Source organism: Leptonotus elevatus, chromosome 3 (genome assembly GCF_054856555.1).
Source record: "Leptonotus elevatus isolate MCC_2025b chromosome 3, RoL_Lele_1.0, whole genome shotgun sequence".
NCBI lineage: Eukaryota > Metazoa > Chordata > Actinopteri > Syngnathiformes > Syngnathidae > Leptonotus > Leptonotus elevatus.
Genome location: NC_141241.1, coordinates 26,083,099 through 26,103,493, shown reverse-complemented (window position 1 = coordinate 26,103,493; position 20,395 = coordinate 26,083,099). Strand labels below are relative to the sequence as shown.

Genomic DNA, 20,395 nt, shown 5'->3' with positions numbered 1-20,395 from the left:
GTGCGGCTTACAAGTTCAAAGGGAGTTAGAAGAAGATGTAGAAAAACGAATTTAGTCCTACCCTTGTTCTCTATTATTACTCATATCATCATGTTAATTAACTCATTCACTGCCATTGACGGCTATAAACGTCCAAAATGTATTTATTAGTGTATTAGTTTAAAAAAACAAAACAGTTTTGTTAACAAGAGTATGAAAACCTAGATTTTTTTATTGTACATTTAGAACAGATATGAAATTTGTGATTAATCGTAAGTTAACTAGTGAAGTCATGCGATTAATTACAATTAAAAAATGTAATCGCCTCTTGACCCTAATTTTTAATGATCTTTTTTTTAATGAATTAATGGCAGTGAATGAGTTAATAAAGTAATTAATTAATAGATGTTTCTCACCACTTTTGTTAACATTTGCTTTTCAGTTTTGATAGGAAAATAGCAGTTTTGCAGGACAGGTTACAAATACATTAAAAAATATATACTGCACTTAATTAAATACAGAGTTAGCAGAGAATAATTAGTACTAAATTCAACAACAACTGCATTATGAAATAGACAGTAGCTTCAACCAACCTTTGACATACGAAGAAAACTGAGCTGTGTGCTTGGTCTCAAACAGCTGTAGCTCCCTGTTCAAGTCGCAGACACTCAAATCAACATTCCAGGAGAGCAAACCTGGTAGATTAAAATAGAAAAAGCGTGAATCGTATAGAATGCTCAGCATCTGAATGTTGCGTATAATATATTTTGTATGAAATGATTGTGATCATAGATTTTTTTTCTTCCTTTCTTTTAATTTGGCCTACTGTCAACTAAATTAGTGTTTCCCACGCCATGTTAATGCATGCATGGCCTAAATTTCCTTGGACAACTAAGGAGGAAATTAAAATACATTCATTTAACTTTTATTTTGAATGAAATAAATGATTTTAAAAGAATGTGGCAATCTATTTCTGAATGTTCTGAACTCCCACTTCCATGCCAGTGTTGCATTGAGCAAAATGATGGCGATAGCGATGAATTTTAAATTTAGTAGTTTTTCTGTTCTTTCGGCTGCAAACAAATGAGAGTGAATCAACAGGACCTCCGTTGGTTACAGCAGTGCACTCCAGTTGTCCTTATATTTGTCAAGGTGTCGTTAATAAATAATGAAACACAATCAACAGGTTTATATTTACAGTATGATCAATTAATCCAATGCAATCCACTTTATTTCTATAGCACATTTTATAAATAAGTATTTCTAAAGTGCACACTATCGTCCATATAAAATCTAGTAAAACCAACTATATTAAAAAAAAGTCAATAAAATACACTAAGTAAAATAAAAAAAGTAAAATAAAAAATAATTTTAAAAAATACATAAAAAATAATAAATAATAAAATAAAACTTTTGTACTTGAAATGGTGCATGGAAAAAGTTAAGATAAAAAAATCCAGTCTTCGTGTCTTTATAGAAAAAACATTAACACAATCATATTTTACTGATACTATTTTTATTATTGGTAGTTTTGAGTGGTTTTATTTGCTAAAATAAGTTTACAGATGCTAAGCAAACAACCTTTGGTAGCATATTCACTACTAGAGTTCGTGTTTTCTTGTCTACTTTTCACATAATTGAATGTTATTTTGTATTTTGATCAGATTATAGCAAATTAATCCCTGAAACAGGTCATCAGTCAACTCATTTTCAGTCTTACCTTCTGTGATCTGTTTTTTGGCAGAGTCCAGGTGATCGCTGGTGACAATCTGTCCAATGACAATCAGCATGCGATATTTGTTGTGCTGTAAAGCAGCTCCAGCATGTTGCTGATTGTGGTGCTGAACAGGCTCCACTGGCTTGGCTTGCTTTGCCGGAGTAGCTACGACAAAAGGGATTTCCATGGTAACAGTGCCACTAGTGGACGCTGAACTCTTTTCCATCTCCATGACAACTGTGTCTAGAGAAAGGATGTTGGGTGCAGGATGAACTGGGAGGACTTGTCGGCGTGGCCCTGATAGAAATATCATTTTTAATTGGATAACGTGTTATGTGACTATTTGATGTCACAAAGCTTTATTGGACAAAACAACAAGGGATTTGAACATTTATGTTGATCAGATTCATGACACCTCTGAAACAGACTGCTGAGAATGACGATGGATGATGAAGGTGATTGGGAGGATTATGATTTTTTTTCCTCTCTATTGACTCCCAAGAGGACAATATTAAACATACAAATATATGAGAGTATTAATTAAAAGAAAATACATAGTTGTTACCTAAAAGAAAGTATGCGAGTAATCAATATCACTTATCTCCCTTACATTTCTTCAACTGCACAAAACAAAATAAGGTGAAAAACACACAAAAGGGGTCTTATTTATAACATTGGCACTAATAGTACCAGGCAATTCAATTTCATGTGCCTCTTCTTTGTTCCCATTGTGATCAAAACAATGTTTCATCTATGCACAAAGAAGACAGATAACAGAGCTTTCAGTCAGAATTGGCATACAGTTAGTTATTTTAGGCTTTGTAGGCCATGTGAATAAGTTCATTCTGTGCCTTTAAAAAAAGGCTGCAAATCTGTGTATTAATAGTGAAAATTAAAAATGTAAAAGTGAGGACAGAAGACAGACATTACTATGAACATCAAGTTAAACTGAAATATTATGTAGCTCGACCCACTTTTATAGAAGTTAATAATAAAGAACATGCTTTGTTTAAAAATAGCCTCTGACAACACCTTTTTCAAATAGTATATTTGTAAAGCCATTTCAAATTAGATTGTTTTACTGCCAAAGGCATATTGTTCGCCATATTGCTCAACATCCATTACTATTTATTCGTGGAATAAACTAGTGGTGCAGCTACACTTTCTGTCACTTACCTAATATGTTCCATGTGGAAATTTGTACAAAAGAAGAGAACGTGTACAGTCTTTTTTTTTTTCTTACTAGCTGTCCACAACCCACCCAAATGACTGTGCAATCCACTCTTGTTGCCCGACCCACCAGTTGAGAATCCCTGATATTAATGTACTCTACATTGATCTACTTATTCAGCCCAACACCCCCAGGATCCTAATTTACAAAATAGTATTTCGCCTTCAGCCTCATTTAGCGAGAATGACATACTATCGTATCAGAAAGAAAAGTGAGGCTGGTGGGGGAAGCGGGGACAGGCCATTGCATTTGGGAAATGTAAACTGTTCTACAGAAATACAGGGCTCATGAAGTGTAACTACAATGTGTATATTTCTCATATTTGTATTTATTTGATTCAGTGATATCAGTCATCACTGTCAATCATATGACATAGAAACAAGATTGATATTTGCTTATGATAAATGAAGAGTTAAAGGTAAGGTCTGACTTCACGAAGATTCTTGTCAAATGGACAGATATGCTAACCAGTCTACCTAATCTGTATGTGGAGGTGCTGCTGTACTAAAATGTGTTATTTCCCCAGGGGCTTATGCTTGTTTTATCAATCTAATCCATTCCACTATTGCTGTGGCTCATCATTTAGAAAACTTTTGTCATATTTGATCATTTAGACACAGGTGTTCTCAATAAGTTTTATGCTTCTCTCATTAATTTTATTTTAGTTTTTTTTTCTTCATATAAATGTGGGAATAATACCACGTTACTGTGGACATGCGGTAAATAATGAGACAAGGAGACTTTTAGGCAAGTTGTGTCTCTTGTTACTCTTCACACTAAACTGATGATTTATACAGCAAACAAACTCCTCTCCCCAAACCCTTTCATGTCTTTCATCCCTTTCAAGTCTATTCATGCACAATTAGTCTTCAATGAACCTCTAACATGCTTTTGGACATGTCAGAGAGAACATGCAAACTCTAAACAAGAGGGCCTGAGCTGAGATTTGAACTCACGACCTCTTGGCTGTGAGACAGAAGTGCAAATCACCACTGCAGGGCCTTTTCGATTGTTTATTTTGAAAATGTGTGATTTGATCTGATCCTACAGACAACATTTTTTATTGTTACTTTAGTTTCGAGTGTGCACTGCAGCTAACCTATAATTTTCCAGGGGTGAGTCAGCAAAACACAAAGGATTCAGAGTGTTATCTGCTGGCCTCTGCTGGTAAGAGTAGAAATTGTTACTTCTTTTTTTTTTTTATCAAAACGGAATTAGATTTTTCATTGTCTCCTTTGCAAATCGGAATCATAATCATTCAGATGTAATTCTTGACTGTTCTATATTTTCTCATAGCTACTATTGTTTACAGTAGCCTATTTGCACCGCGCTATGTCTGGAAATTGACTACAGTAATGAACATGCTTATTGTTGTGCTTAACCAGAGCTAAATGCTTCTTCAACCAATCTTTAATGATCAAAAATGAATCTACTAATTGTGAACGTAGGCTTGCTAGATGGTTGGATGTCATGGTTGCATGACAGGAGAGACTTAAGTCTGTGAAATTGGGAAGCAAATTAGGGGTAAAAATTGACACAAATGAACACAACCAAATATTTAAATAATATTTAGCCTACATTCACATGCATTAAGTATATTTGCATATTTTCTTATTTATTTGACATTTATTGTGCAATGTGTGCGGTTGCCAGTGAGAAAATTACACCTGAAATTATGTTGTTGTTTTTTTAAATGTCATATTTACGTGCACTGTGTGCGTGCACTCCACACCCTGACTGTTCTCCAGAGGCAATGAGCAACTGAGCGATGGATGACGTGTTTTTACTGCGTGCAACGGGACACTGAAACATACAAGTGGAATATTCGTATTGTCTTTTAAGGTAACGTTGAACATTTCCCTATTTGTGGCTCGAACTACGTGTAGAATGATGAACAATGGAAGTGCGTAGTCAAATATTTCCCACGTGAGCTTCATTGCGCGTGTGTGAAGGGGGCGAATGTGAGACATTTTGGGTAATGGCAGAGCATTCATTTTAAAACGTATTTGGCACTGCCCTAGCCGTTGATGTGACTTGTAACGTGGCGGTGCATGGCAGACAGGAAGGTAATGTAATGAAGTGACTGTTGCAGTCATGACATATCTACACAATTGGCAGAATCGAGTCATCACTATTAATCGCTACTATTCATTGTGTCTCCCCAAGATAGCAGCCACAGCCTTACCTGCTTATCAGAGCTGCTGGAGTGTGTAGCACATTGTCAATTCACGACTGAATATAGAGACAAAAGGCTTTGCTCTAGTTTAGACACACCTCCTAATCAATTAGTGAGTTCTCCTATTATCCCCCTCTTAATTTCCCTCATAATATTTTTACAAATAAATGTTGCTTCCATTTCAGCACGGGACACTAGTAGCTGGCCCATCTTCCTCGCACTTTTGAGATTTGGGGATCAAATCTTTGCTCTGGCTTTCCAGTTTGGAGTTTATATGTTATCCCCACCGATAATTGTTAATTTGGGATTGTTTACTGATAGAAAACAACTAAACATTGACATATGAGCGAAGCAGGAGGAGGTTGAAATATTTTAGGGGAAATGAAAACGTCATTTTGTTAATGTATGTCACAAATTAACTGTCCCTGTGGCTCAAGTGTAACAATCACCACGTCCACTTGTCCACTTATAAAGCTGCTCTATGGAAGAAATTAAATTTCGTATTGCTACTGCCACCTGTGGCCAAAAAATTAGACTGCACACTCCCGTCTTCGCGTGCATGCTGCGTGGACATGTACGAGCACAACTGGTAGCCCGCCTGCCAATGACAAAAAAAAGTCCAGATTTTTCACAAACAAAGTTGGCAAGAATGACATTCTGCTAGCATGCTGACGCTACAATAGGCTATCTTCACCGAGGAAAATAAGGCAACATTTAGCCTGAATGGAACGCACGAGAATGCGCATGACATCACAGCCACAGAGAGAGGGTGGGAAATTCGAACCTGAATCCAGTCTGAAAACTATTGGTCACAGGCTTGCAGGAGTACCCATTGAGAACAACTGAGGTGTTAGTCTGCTAATTAGAAGATGTCTGAGTCATAAATGGTCAAATAAAAAGGCTATTGTAAAGAGATTTTAGGGCAAATTGTTACAAAGAGCAGCTTTTATGCTTTATTTCAAATAGGATGTCATTAAAGTTAAATATAGCCAACAAACAGTTATACTTCACAAATTTGCAGATGCAAAGATTGTGGCTGGCTCTTCCCAAGCCTGTCTCCCATTGGATGCAAAAAACTGTGTAGAACCATCAAAACGTTTTAATTTTGGTTTCTATTTTATTTTCTGAAAATTAGTATGATACAAAATACATGACTTTACATTTGTAAATAAACGTTACAAAACATTCTGAATGTAGATGGACCTGCACACATCTCTTTTGTCCGATAGGCATATTTATACAATTTATAGGTTAAAGATGCATATTTACAATGATGTCCATTTAAAGGTCATGAATTCAGTGCTGTGAAAAAGTATTTAACCTTTTCTCAAATTCATACTTTTATTTTTATTTTTTGCAGTTTCACCAGTTATGAGATAAATTCAAACAATGTACAAAGATAAGCCAAGTCGAGATAAACTATTTTATATGGAGATTTTATTTATTAAGGGGGGGAAAAAACTATTCAAAGCTACCCTTGACCTGTGTCGAAATAGTACTTGCCCCTACACCTAAAAACCTGGTTGGGCCACCCTCACCAGCAACAACTGAAATCAAACCATTTTTATACATGGCAATTAGTTTTTAACATCTATGTGGAGGTATTTTGGCCTGCTCTTCCTTGCAGAATTGTTTTTATTCAGCAACACTGGAGCATTTACAGCTTACTGCAAGAGGCCACTCTAAAACATTCCTTTAAAACAACTGCAAACTCAAGTGCGACTTCAGCTTGTTTCCATCAAGTCGTCCAGGTCCTAAAATAGCTAAGCAACTCTAGACCATCACACTAACAGCACCTTGTTTGAGTGTTGGTATGATGTTCTTTTTCTTTGTTACATTTAAGACCATGTAACGAGATGTACAGTACACCTTCCAAAAAGTATTGCTTTTGCCTGTGAGTCTGTGACTAAACCAGGCAGATTGTTATAGTAGTCAAACGTAATTTCATCACATTTTGAAGTCAAAATAATCCCCACAAATCTAATTATAACGATCCAAAGTCCAATGCTTTTTAATGGACGTAGAAGGTCATTTCACAGAGTTGACCGCCATTTTGACTTGTAAAGTAATCTCCAATTGTCAATAGTAAAAATAAATAAATTAATTAATATTTTTTTTCTCATGTACTCAAGTCAATTTCAGAGTCTACTTTTTTTTTAAACAAGTATCTGCACCAGACTGAAAACAAAAAATTTAAACAAATGATCAGTAACCATCAAACCAAGCAAAGAGCTTCAGTGACGTCACGCCTTCGATCAAGCCAATAGACTTCCTCCCAGCTCATTTTGCCGCGCTGCGCAGGACTCTAAGCAGCAGGGGTGTGTGTGTGTATGTATGTATGTGTGTTGATTTGCCAGAGGAAATAGACAATAGTGGCCAGAATAAAAACATACTGCATGGATACTGATGGAAACGGGTTGCTAGTTTAGCTGAAGTGCGCCGACTCTTAACAAAGCAAACTAGTAAGCGACGTCTCGTTCACACATGCTTCTTTGTGTGTCGTCAGCCAGCCTGCTGCTCATCACGGCTCGACCTCATGGATCCCGACGGAAGTGAATTGGACTCTAGCCTGCCTCAGCCGGAGAACCCATGCCTTATCGTGGAGGACTCCCAGCCGGACAGCGTCGCCTTGGAAGACGACCCCGAGAGCAGCTACCGTGCTGTGCTGGCCCGACGTCTATCAAACCTGCAGCCCAGCGCATGCAGCCCGGTCCTGGTAAGCGGCGTCGCGAAAAGAAACATGTCGAAACATTACGCCTTTCTCGTCACAGCCATTAAATAGACAGCTATATGGAAGCCGTGCTCTTTTATTTACAGTGACGCGAAACGAATACAGGAAGTCACGGTCGACTTGTTGTTAGGCCGCAAAGAGGCTGTCGTGGTTCGTGGTGGTTTGGTTTTAAGAGACGGGATTCTAACCTCCTCACACCCATAATATTAAATATGCCTACATAATTTATCAGTACTGCAAGAGTAAACATGCCGCCTTTCTGAAGAAAATCATGTTTGAAAAGGTACTGTTTTTATTGACTTTGCACAGCACTACAAATTGCAGTAAATAATAGTTATTTTGTTATAAACCTGTATGTGTTAATACAAATAAGCAGTGCTGTATGTAGTAGAAGTTTAATACCGCAATGTTGACTGTATTTTGTATTGTAGTTTCTGTACTGTAAGATAACTGACATTTAAAACTATTTTCACCAGTGTTTACGTGAGTTGAATATAGACAGGTCAGGTAATGTTAACGTTTTACAGTATGGTTTGAATAATTCATGAGTTCACTAGGGACGTAACAATATAAAAATTGCTACGATATGGTCGTTGCCATGTTGCGATATTAAAAGCAGCAAACATCACTTTTTGCCCATTTGAGCAGCACACAGCATTGTGAACTTCACAGACCGCTACACTTTGCTGTTTACCGAGTCTTTCAAGATAGCGAAGAGCGGTGGACCTACTAGCATACATTTAGTAGAAAACTTGGCGGTTGAGATATGCAGTATAGTTTTTTTGTAACATCGCCAACCTCCACACAATATTCTCAGGAGGACTCAATAGCGCGTCCACCTCACAGTTCAGAGGTAATGGGTTCAAATCAGGGAATTAATATCATATTGAAGTGAATCGAATCAAATTGAATCGAGAAAAATCTAAATCGAATCAAACTGAACTCTTGTTAATGGAAATCGAATCAATTGAGGAAATTAGAATCGATACCTAACATGAATTATCAATAACACAACACTTGTCTCCCCAGGGAAACAAGTTGTGTTGCGCGTCACATACGTTATTGACAGGCAAATGAAATGACTTAGAATATTTACTTATCTTGGAAATAAAATATTAAATGTTACCACGTACGGCCATCGTGCAGCATGCTCAAAACAAACTAAATGCATGAAGAAATCATATTGGAACATGATTTTGCCAAATATTTTTTGTGGACCCAGTCACAACTCTTGAATCGTATACAATACATAATGTATTTTTGTCTTTGCAAAACATAAATAATAATTCATCTTTCCAGGAGCTGATATCGTCACCAGTAGGAAGTAGAAGCTCTCAGATTGATAGCCAGTCAGAGAGCTGTCGTAGTAACAGCCAGGCTGGTCCTGGTCAGTTTTTTTTTTCTAACAATATGTAAGCATTCCCCCATCTTGTATTTAACAGCCTAACAGAAACACTTGTGTTGTTGTTTTTGTTCATCTCTAGGCATTCTCGCTCTGGCCAACCACAGTTCAGAATTCCAAGAAGAGTGTCAAGAAGAGAGTCAAGTTCTCGACATTAACCCTCCAAACAAACTCAAGTACCCATTGGCCATTGTTGTAGCAGATTGCTCGTCCTCAGTCAGACAATTGTTTTTAATTTTTGTCTCAATATTTTAGGAGTAACTTGCCAATGGATTCTGATTCCACGACACCCTGCGATCAGTCTGACGGTAGGAGCTCTTAGTCACATTTCTTCGAAGGCCCGGCAATAAAAACAATTGCAGTACATGATATATTTTTTTGTCTCTTTCAGATGGAAACTCGCATTTTGGTTTCCTTGCACTTTCCCAGAGTCAGGATTTTGTTGTTGATGAAGTGAACAGCCAGAAGGGAGATGTGTGTGACAAACCTCAAGCAGTCAGTGAGACACACTCCAAATTCGGTATGAAGACGTTGAGTACATATAAAAGATGCTACAAATTTTATACTGAATATGTTTTTGAAAGTTTATTTACATTTGTTGTTTACTAAAGTAAAACTGTTGACACTATTTCGCTATTTGCGAGGAATTGGAAATAGAGGCATTGAAGCCCCCCTTAATTCTTTTGTAGAATTGCCTTACTTAATTAATTATTTGAGCCAGTTTTCTAATCATTGTGTAATGTTCTCTCGGTCCAAAAATTACTTACAAATAACATCTTTGTTCATCTATACCAGCGATGTATGGTGACAAGAACAACACAGGTCCTTGCTATCTCCTTTTTGTCAAATATATGTTTAGTGGTGTACCATGAGATTTTTTTTCCTCATGTAAAATAAGTGCCTTGCCGCAATAAAGGTTGGAAAACATTGGTTTAAACCATAATTATACCACAAAACTATAATCCCAAAACAGTTAAACATAATTTAAGACTCATTTTACAAAAATGATCCCTATCACGGATTGATTTAGAAAAAAATGCACCCAAAGACATTCATAACCTCTGCTGACAACCCAGGCTAAACTTGCTTGTTGCTCAGTAGAGGTGTATGACTTCAACATGTCTAAATTAAGTTGGAGTAAGTATCCCCTTTTCTTTCAGAGCACAACATCAACACTGTGACATCACAGGATCTGGTATACAAAGTAGTCAGGTATAACCTTCTAATTTCTTCCAATTTTGTTTTGAATGTCTTCCATTCGAGATGCAATTGCCAATTTCAAGTTCTTGTATCTCCTCAAGATCTGAGGTGAGCTCCAGCAGCCGATTGGATCAAACACTGAATGTTCAGGTGCTACTGCACTCGCAGTGCCTCAAAGACTCTGGTGAGCCGGAAGAGCGGGACCATGATGAAATAGTATCATCTCAGCTGGACATGTTTGATGCTGACAAGACAGGTATGTCCTTTTGCATATGGCACACATAGGATCTAGGGCTCGACCAATTAATTAGCCGCCGATTATAATTGGCGTTCAAACATCAGCCAAAACAATCGGCCAATTGGGCCAAATGGCCCAGATGGCCGATTATTTCCCCCCTTAAAACGTTATTGAAGAAAACCGAAGTTTCCGACACTGTGAAAGTACCCTGAATGCACCATTTTGCTTGCGTAGCATTAGCAACTATTATGTGTGTAGCGTATGTTATTCTGTTTAATGACAGCATAGTTGTAGTTAACTGTAAAACTAAACACACAATGTTAAGAATTACATCCACTGTATATTTAAATACAAAACATGCTTTGTTTTTAAAACATCGCTAGCCTAGCGCTAATGCTAAAAGCAAAAGAAGGATCGCGTTCAAATGCTGACAGGATGTTAGCATCGACTTTGGGAGTGTTTTTACTTCAAATAATAAATATTCACACACAAATGGTGTGGGAACACATACCCACAGGTATGATAACACTACGCAAAGGCACAAATTCTTCTAATGTGTGAAAAACAAGTTATTTTAATTGAATTCAATCATAACTTTCTTCTGTACTCACTAAGTGTGTACACCATGAATGCACGGCACCAAACTGCCCCCAAGAGGCCAAAACGGATAGGAACAGTCAGTATTTGTTCTTACTGTTTTTTCAGTTGCTATTATTTTAGTTTATTCTATTCTTATTTCACTTTCTTATAGTTTTATTTTGTCATTGTCCTTTCAAGTTATATTTAAAATTGATATTTCAAGGATGAAAATACTTTCTTTTCTCAAAATTCAAGGATGCAAACATCCAAGGATTTTTTTTTGTGTTAACACACATTTCCACATGACATGACACGAAATACAATTCCCAAGGTCCTAGGTTAGCCCAGTAAGTCCCAAGACTTGTGAAAATAACACAAGAAAAAATATATAAAAGAAAAGGTTAATGCTTGACAGCAGTTGTAAACAAGTAAAAATTGTTTTATTATTGACCCATAAATCTACACAAAAAATGAAATTTTTTGATAAGGTCATGGACTTGTCATTCAAAGCAGAGAATCTTAATAGCGGACGTTTGTGTGTAAGTGACACCCATTGAAAAGGAATTGGGGAGGGAGGGTAATTTTATGCATTATACATATTTAAATAATCGGCAGATTAATCGGTAATCTATATTTTTTTCTGCCAAAAATCGTTATCGGCTTCGGCCTAAAAAAATGCATGTCGGTCGGACCCTAATAGGTTCCGTTATATTGGAAATAAACAACTACAGTTAGTTGTAAAATTTTACTAATTAGTGTTTTGTTGCTGTTGTGCTGCAGTAGACAGTACAGTGTCTGAGCCAGAGCAACAAGTTTACCCCACCTCAACACCAGCCAACACCCTGCGGCTCTTGCATCTTTCTGGACAGGAAACACTGGCGCAGCAGAGCTTATCCCAGTAAGTCCCATGATGATTACACACACACACGCACACCCACACACCCCCACACCCACACACACACGTATGTAGTGCAAACAACCAGCACAAAAAGAAATGACCTGGAATTCTCATTTCCCCCCCTAGGAGCTCTGTTGATTATGTTGCCCCAACCCCAGACAGCTTTCCACACGCACCGTTGATTGTCCCCAACTCACCAACTGGAGCAGAGAGCCAAAGTGGTAACATAAAATTCTGTTTGAATGAAAAGAAAAGAAAGGACGACGAGCAAACTTTGCTTTTTCAGATGCTGATGAGCCGATGGATACCTGGCCGCCTGCAGAAGAAGAAACTGCTCTAAAGAAAGACGTGCCGATGGAAACAGAAGCCTCCTATAAACCACAGCCACCCAAGTCAACTCCTGCTGTATGCCAGAGTACTGCTGGTTCTGTGGTAGAGCAGCCGCTTTCTTTACCCTCTCAGCCCGAGTTCTCGCACGTATGTACCACATGTTGTGTCTCGTATGACTTGTTGTGTTTGTTTGTTTTTAGGCTGCAATTAGGGGTGGGCGATCTTGCAAAAATAGAATATCATGATTTTTTTAAATGATAAAATCACAATTTAGATTTTAATCATGATTTTTTTTTCTACAAATATATATTTTTAATACAAATTAAATTACACATGAAATAAGAGCAGTATTGAATAAATAGGCTTATTATTAGTTTGTGAAAATGAACACTGTGATAATAAATACCTTTTGTAAAGAGAAATATAAATTATAAAGCAGCAAAATACCTGAGCAAAACAATAACAAAAGTCACAGTTCTGTTTTCAAGTAGTGTAAATTCAAATTCAAAATAGTCTTAAGTTAACATACACGTAAAGTAAAAAAAAAAATGCTGATGGTAGCAAAGTAAAAAGTACCTTTTATAAATAAAGTTACTGAATGCAACAGACTTTTGTTTGTTTCTTGCTACGCTATGCACGTTATCAAGCATGTTGTGTTCTGGCGTGGTTCAGGTAACTTTTGCAAATTGGCATTAAAGAATTAGTTAGCCACTTGACTTGATCATTTCACAAATGCTACAGAGGTCGCATGTTGTAAAAAACAAAAAACAAATTAAAAAAACCTGCACATTTTGTATTTTTTGCGCTGCTTTTTCTCTACAATATACGTACACGTGAGGAATGGCGGTGTTGGTAAAAAAACAGCTTACGACTTGGCAGCTCGTAACATGTATCCAATATTATATGGTGTGAGTTTGGTGAACGCTTCTGTGACGGTCTGCTGAGGCGATTGTATGAGCTGTTGTCACTGCTTTTAGAGTTTTTAGCTTGGCTGGAATTGTACTGTGCGGGACGTTGCCGTTTCAGGTGATGGAAGGTCGTAGTGTTGCCATAACTTGTCTTCATCCTCTTCTTGCACGCTTTGCACATGATTTTCTCCTGATCTTTGTGGTTTGGCGTGAAGCCAAAACAGTTATACAGGGAGTCGTGAAGTTATGGCGGAGTTCCGTTCCTATGCTGACGATGTAACCCGAATTTAGACTTAAGTCGGATTTCACTGTTAAAGTCGATTTACATCAAAATACTTTTACAGTACAGTAATTTGAAAAAACATATTTACGCGACCCGGAAGACACCGGAACCAGTATTTCATGTTTCCGCACGGACATTCATTGCTGATGGACGGCGGAGCGGAGTTATTTCAAACTTGCACACGGAAATGTGACGCGCCTGATGGACGTCTGTTGCTGGAGGTAACAACAACACAACTTTAAATAACTTTAAAATGGCGTGATTACTGTGGGAAATTAATGAAAAAGAAGGGGCTACGGACGAGGCACGGTAAAGTCGAAACGACGTAGGTCGCGTACGACGTAACTGAAGGACTCCCTGTATTATGAACGATGAATTTCACTTCGGAACAAACTCGCTCCTCCCCCATGCCTCATGCAGCCATGTTTGTTTGTTTGGGGAAAAAGATGGGCGGGGCGAAGTGTGTGCGCTACTTGATCACACTGATTGGCTGTCAAATAGGGGCAGGCCGCAGCAGAAGCATGGCTGTCCATGAAATATATATAAATACATCTTTGGGAGCATGGTAATACTTAAAATAGAACGTATTTATACGCTTTTGGGAGCAAATGAGTTAAGGACTGTAAACCCACTATTCAATTAGATCTGTATCAAAAACACATATTTTTGTATAGAGCTCAATTTTAATGAGTAAACAGAATCGGAATCAACAATTTATTTGGCATACTATACTACTACAAAATGCGCTCACAGTTGTGAACTATTGAATTGTACAACTTGTCATCATGCACAAACAAAAATTTACAATATTCTTGCTGTGCTGAAAAAGCCCACCAATAAAAATCTAGCAAAGCAAATTTTTAGATGAATGTTGATTCACAAGAATCAACCGCAGAGGAATTCTGTCATCAAAATTGAAATAGTTGGTCTTGTTTTTACTGGGAAATGGATGACAAATTATCTATGTGATTGTGTAGCACTGGTTTTGCATCTCATTATTGTTTGTTTGTGCTAGTCTCCCAAATTTTGTACTGGTCATTTAATGCTCTTTACTCTCTCATCCCCGAACCCTCTCCCAGGATGTGTTTCTCCCAACACAGAGTCAGGAGGCTCCACAACCATCGGATAACAAGACTGAGCCCTTGTCTCTTGAGCCTCGTCACCAGGAAACATCCTCTGCTTTCACAATGCCTTTACAGCTCTCTGTGAACATGGACAATGACGATTCTTCCCAGCAGCTGTCAGAACAGATCATGGAGGACACCCAGGCGACACAGATAGAAGAACTGGAAAAGCAGCCTGGAGTCAATACTACTGACTCTGTGGCTCCACGCTCCGATCAGAGGAGCGAGTGCAACGGCATCTGGGCTGAATCACAAAGTGCCCCCACTTCCAAACCTTGTACTCAGACGCCTTTCTTGAACTCACCTGACGTGAATGTGAACAAATGTGAGACTGATATCAAAGAGTCAGGCCCTCCTATTGATGTGTCTTGTTCTCAGTCCAAGATTGAATCTTCAGATGTGATTGTCAACAGCTGTATACTTGAGACTCCGTCAGAAGTCACACCCTGCAGTCTGGAATCACAGTCCGTGATCTCCAATATGTCTGTTACGGAGGTTGCAAAGAGTGACGTGAATGTAGTGGAAAGTGCAGAGAGTCCGTCACAATCACTGTCACAGAACTGTGGAGCCATTCATAGTCAGACGAGCAAAGTTGAAATTGACGAGCCTGCAGATATTGAAGAAAAAGCTGCTTCAGAGGAGGAGGAGGAAGTGGCGATGGAGGGGCAGAGTACTTTGGCTTCTTCAGGTATTGCGTTAGTCCTCTCCCAAAGCGAGATGATGTCATCTGTTGACAAGGACGACGCAGACGTGGACGAGAGCATTATCACAGTTGAAGAGAGCAATAGAGACTCACAGGTTCTTCCCAAAACACAGTCACAGCTTTTAAAAGGCACTAGTCCTCATTCGAGCACGGACCAACTGTCTATATCCACTAATGGCCATGAGCCTGCCGCGGTACTAGAACCAGAGGGGCAGAAAAACAAGAGCTTCAGTGATAGCTCAGGAGGTATGATGTCCACACCCATAAGTTTACATTAGCCATTAGCATCTAAACATTGTTAACTCATTCACTCCCAGCCATTTTCACCGAAGCAACCCCCTTCACTCCCAGCTATTTTACTGGATTTTGGCCCACAGACTATTCTGTCTATTGCTATAAAAACATGGAACCTACCAAAATAAAGATTAGAGTCTCTTCTTTCATTAGGAAAAAAGTATATTATGTATCTATGTGTTCGTATCTGGGAAAAAGCTTGTTGCAACAGAGCCTTGGCTGATCTCTTATACTCTGCTGCTACCTGCTGGCCGTTTGTTGTAAGAACTACCATTGCTTTAGGCGACCTCTTCGTGAAGCTGTATCAAAGCCTTCTGTATGCTCTAGCATAAAAAAAACCCCATATAAATACGTTTTGGGGAGTACAGGACAAAGTATTAACAAATTCAAAACCAAAAAACTTCATACATTGTCCGTCACTCCCAAAAACATATTTATACATTTTTATGTTTTGTTATTCAAGAGCATACAGAAGGCTTTGATGCAGCTTCTGACATGAAGAGGCGACTTAAAGCAAGGGTAGTTATTAAAAAAAAACGGCCTGCAGGTGTGTATAATAGATCAGCCAGGACCATGTTGCAACCAGCTCTTTTTCCCAGTGTTTTCAACAGGTTTGTGAATAATAATGGAACTTAGCTATATTCTAATGATAATGCTCTTTTGGTAGTAGGTTCCATGTTTTTATAGCAATAGAACACAATATTCTGTGGGCCTTGCAAAATCAGTCAAAAGCCAATAAAACAGCCGGGAGCTAAGGGGGTTGCTTCAGTGAAAATGGCTGAGAGTGAATGAATTAAAAAACGTATCTATACGTTTTTGGGTTTGAATGAGTGCAATTGATGTATGGTCATCTTTTTTTTAAATGCTTTTAAGCAGAAACGTCCTTCCATTTCACACTGCCTAAAGATGGAGAGTTGATTGGTCCAGTTGTTGGAGCAACTCCTCCTCTAATCAGCCAGTTGAAGAGCATGCTCAGACACAGCACTCCCATTGGTGTGTTCTGGTGAAAGACATACAGACAATGCAATCATAAATATCAAGTAGCGGCATTGTTTTTAAGCCCAGCTTCTTTGTTTGATTTTCATTTATCTAGAGACATTTAGCGAGAAGTCAGACGTTGCCGGCGATGTTAGTGCTGCTGTGAAAGACGATGTACTGGAAGAATGTGGAGACGAGTTGGCAGAGAAAGGGGACGGGAGGCTCAGTTTGAGGATGAAGTTAGTGACCCCCATTGAAGAGGGAAGCTCCGAACGCTTCAGTCTGCAGAGTAAGAGCCGTTCGGTCTGCTGAGCATATTCTGGCTCGGTCGTATCAATGGAGATGTGTCATTCACACTATACTTTGCCACTAACAACTCTTCCTCTGCAGAGCCCGCTTTATCAGAAGAGGATGAATCTGTTGCCAAGGTTACCACTGTCACCAAGGCTGAAACCAGGTGCCATAGTTTCCGATCCAATCTTTAGCTTCACACTTATTACCACCTCATGCATTGGGAATAAAATGAGTTTTTTGTTCACTGTGGGAAAAGGTAAATGGGTGGTTCTCATCAAACATGGTCCTGGGGTGTGACATGAGAGCCCAAAAATGAACGTAAAAAAGATACATGCTTTAAATCAAACCTCTCTGCTGTGTGCTATGAATAAATATAGTTCACTCAGCCCTTTGTTTGCAGGAAACTGTTTAATGTCCTGGTCTATTGGAGCGCTTATTACCTGGGCACAAAACTGAGCACTCAAGTAAATAAATTATTCAATAATTAGTATTACACTTGAACACCTTCATTGCCTATATACAAAAATGTTGGGTTGAAAAGCTAGTAAAAAAAAAAAAAAAAAGACCAATTATACATCGCTGGTGTCGGGCCAAAACCTTGTACCTCCAAAAGTCACTTATCAGGGGACCCAAAAACGGCATGCTTGTTGCCAGTGACATAAAATTACCTCTGAATAGTGAACAGTGGCCATCAAGTTACATATTGTTACATTTGAGAATCACATGGACCCCACAATTTATTACGTTTGCGTCGCGAAGTATGAAATGCGCAGCTGAACTGTGCACTTTTCAAATCCTGCTGACTAACGCGAGAATACGCTAAAGAAAGATTTCATCCAATTGGCATGGGGAAAAAAAGTATCAATCTATTTTATTTGTCGGTTGTTACCAATTAAAGTGGACACAGAGCTCGACATGTAGCTTACTCAGTTGTAGAATAAACAACTTTTTTTGTGTTGTTTTTAAAGATGTTTACATCATATTTTTTACAGTGAATCCATCAAACTTGTGTTTCAACTTACTGAAGTCGTTGTGGTGGAAGTGTACAAGATACAAGATGAAACTAATGTAACATAATTTTTTTCTGCCAATTGTCTTGTCACATTATGGACAGTGTTGGGACTCGATTTAAACAGTATTGCGTTATATTGACATTCTGCAAGTTTATTGGTAGCAATATATATTTTTTGTATAGTGATGCAGTTTAAGGGTATAAAGTGCCCTTAATTACATGGGTGTGTTGGCATGTGACAAACAGGAAGAGGTCATGAAGGCTATTTATCACTGCTCAAAATACATTCACACGTAAATAACAGCACAAATCTCCGAAAGGTTGTTAATTTTGTCTGCAGTATACATATTGTCGCTGCTATGTGAAAAATACATGTCCATTTTTGTCTTTTTTTTTTACAGTTTTGTTTTTGGATGGATGGATGGATGGAAGGGATGAAACTGAATGCAGACATCCCAAAATTGTAAAGAAAAAAGAGAGAGACAAAAATGGACAAGTGGTTCCATATAGCAGCGTTGATATGCAATATCATAAGCAGTGAAATCTGGTGATTGATTATACTGTAATTTATGGACTTTAAGCCACTACTTTTTTCACTTGCATTCGACTCTGCGGCTAATACAAAGGTGCGGCTTATCCATCAGATCGCAAGGGGGCGCACTTTAAAGGAAGCGCAAGAGCGTCAGGCAGAGCAAAACAAACCAAGTGAGCTCAAATACAGTAGGAGAGACAGAACAAGAGCGATTTGCACCCTCATAGAAAAGAAAGTAGCGGGAACCCGGTGCGGAACATTAAAACACTTGCGGCTTAGTCGGGTGCGCCTTATAGTCCAGATACAGGAAGTGGTCATGAGGGTTATTTGTCACTGCTCAAAATACAATCACACATAAATAACAGCACAAATCTCAGAAAGGTTGTTCATTTTGTTTCTGCAATATACAGTATATTGTGTTGCTATGTGGAAAAACATGGCCATTGTCATTTTTTTTTACAGTTTTGTTTTTGGATGGATAGATGGATGGGATGAAACTGAATGCAGACATCCCAAAACGTAAAAATGTCAAAAGACAAAAATGGACATAAGTGTTTTTCCACATAGCAGCGTCGATATGCAATATTGTAAGCAGTGAAATCTGGTGATTGATTCTAAATGAATAAAAAATATTGACTCTCAAAATGGGTTAACTTGGACCATGTTTTTTGAGAACCACCCAAATAGGTAACTCAGGTTTTGTGAAAACAATGTTTTCTTTCCCAGCAGTCCGTCAGTCTTCACTCGTGTCAGGCAGGTGCACAGACAGCAGGAGGCAGAGGAGGAAGATATTCATCTGCCTGGAGACAACAACACACCTGTCAGGTGAGCCTCTGTTTCTATGTGCGGAATTGTCAAGCAACTGTCATTGGCAAGAGCACACAAATTAAATTCTCAACTTCCAATTGATATATATTGGGCTAGTAAGTAGGCTTTGCTTCCATTTAGCTTTGAGGAAATATTTGCTTAAATGTATAAAGTTGTTTCCAAGAGATCTTTTTGTTCTATCAAGCTAAAGTGGTTATGAAAAGTTACTATAGGTTGCTAAAGGAAATATTCAGAGCAGGTCTCTTCTGATAATTGATTATTGGAAGTGCCCGGCTCTGTAAAATATTCAAAATAAAAATATTTATAACTTTTTGCTAGTAATTTTTACTCTATGCCAGATCAAAATTGGATGTCTATTTGCCCCTTGCTGTAATGCATTTTAGTTGTCATATATGGGTCACCTTATTGTATGTGTATGGAATGAGGAATGAGAGACCTACTTTAGCTTTTCAGGCCGTTGGGCATATGCTTATTTTAAGCACTATTATGCATATGTTCTTGGGACCCTCTTTTTAGTAAGGTGAATCTTTGTCCTTGTTTTTGTGCATTTTGACGTTCTTCAACAAGCTGGACTTTATATACTGCTTAGAGTGTTCAAGTATAATACCTGTTCATCATTTCAAAACAATTTTAAATGGTGTAAATTGTAAGCTGTGCAATTCAATTGAAAAAAAAGCGTTGTGAGGGGGTAAATAGTGCACCAAGTTGGTAATCAGTCTTAGCATAGCAAGTACTGTACATTTAGCAACGTTTCAAAAAGTGAGCACTTGACTTGTGCACATACGTGTAGCTCTTCAGGTCACCCTATGTTTGAATTTGATCTAGATCTGGGCTCTGACTGAGGCACATGAAAACTATTGATTTTGTTTTGTATCCATTCTTTAGTAGTCAATTTGTGTCCGAGCCAAAATCTGATGTTTTCAGCCAAAAATGTACTGCTATAGACATACTGTAAGTC

At 38.2% G+C, this 20,395-nt stretch overlaps 2 protein-coding genes across 11 annotated transcripts in view; one reads left to right on the top strand and one right to left on the bottom strand.

Moving 5' to 3' along the window:
- Window positions 1-1,976, bottom strand: part of map1aa (microtubule-associated protein 1Aa) — a 49,511-nt gene extending 47,535 nt beyond the window's left edge. The window contains exons 1-2 of the mRNA XM_086070656.1: window positions 1,700-1,976; window positions 573-674 (exon numbers count right to left, since the gene is read on the bottom strand). Coding sequence (XP_085926782.1) covers window positions 573-674; window positions 1,700-1,928 — 331 coding nt within the window. The 5' untranslated portion in view covers window positions 1,929-1,976. The remainder of the gene's footprint in view (window positions 1-572; window positions 675-1,699) is intronic.
- A 2,646-nt stretch (window positions 1,977-4,622) lies between these two features.
- tp53bp1 (tumor protein p53 binding protein, 1) overlaps window positions 4,623-20,395 on the top strand; it is a 31,027-nt gene continuing 15,254 nt past the window's right edge. For 2 of the 10 annotated variants that reach the window (XM_086070759.1, XM_086070750.1), the window contains exons 1-16: window positions 4,978-4,993; window positions 7,610-7,819; window positions 9,134-9,221; window positions 9,319-9,412; window positions 9,492-9,544; window positions 9,628-9,756; window positions 10,397-10,448; window positions 10,538-10,692; window positions 12,034-12,151; window positions 12,278-12,372; window positions 12,438-12,628; window positions 14,752-15,745; window positions 16,667-16,786; window positions 16,887-17,060; window positions 17,162-17,228; window positions 19,336-19,434. In XM_086070759.1, coding sequence (XP_085926885.1) covers window positions 4,979-4,993; window positions 7,610-7,819; window positions 9,134-9,221; window positions 9,319-9,412; window positions 9,492-9,544; window positions 9,628-9,756; window positions 10,397-10,448; window positions 10,538-10,692; window positions 12,034-12,151; window positions 12,278-12,372; window positions 12,438-12,628; window positions 14,752-15,745; window positions 16,667-16,786; window positions 16,887-17,060; window positions 17,162-17,228; window positions 19,336-19,434 — 2,654 coding nt within the window. In that variant the 5' untranslated portion in view covers window position 4,978. Of the gene's footprint in view, window positions 4,770-4,977; window positions 4,994-7,417; window positions 7,538-7,609; window positions 7,820-9,133; window positions 9,222-9,318; window positions 9,413-9,491; window positions 9,545-9,627; window positions 9,757-10,396; window positions 10,449-10,537; window positions 10,693-12,033; window positions 12,152-12,277; window positions 12,373-12,437; window positions 12,629-14,751; window positions 15,746-16,666; window positions 16,787-16,886; window positions 17,061-17,161; window positions 17,229-19,335; window positions 19,435-20,395 lie in introns of those variants that run through there. The other 8 variants (XM_086070757.1, XM_086070756.1, XM_086070754.1 and 5 more) reach the window with 8 other exon arrangements.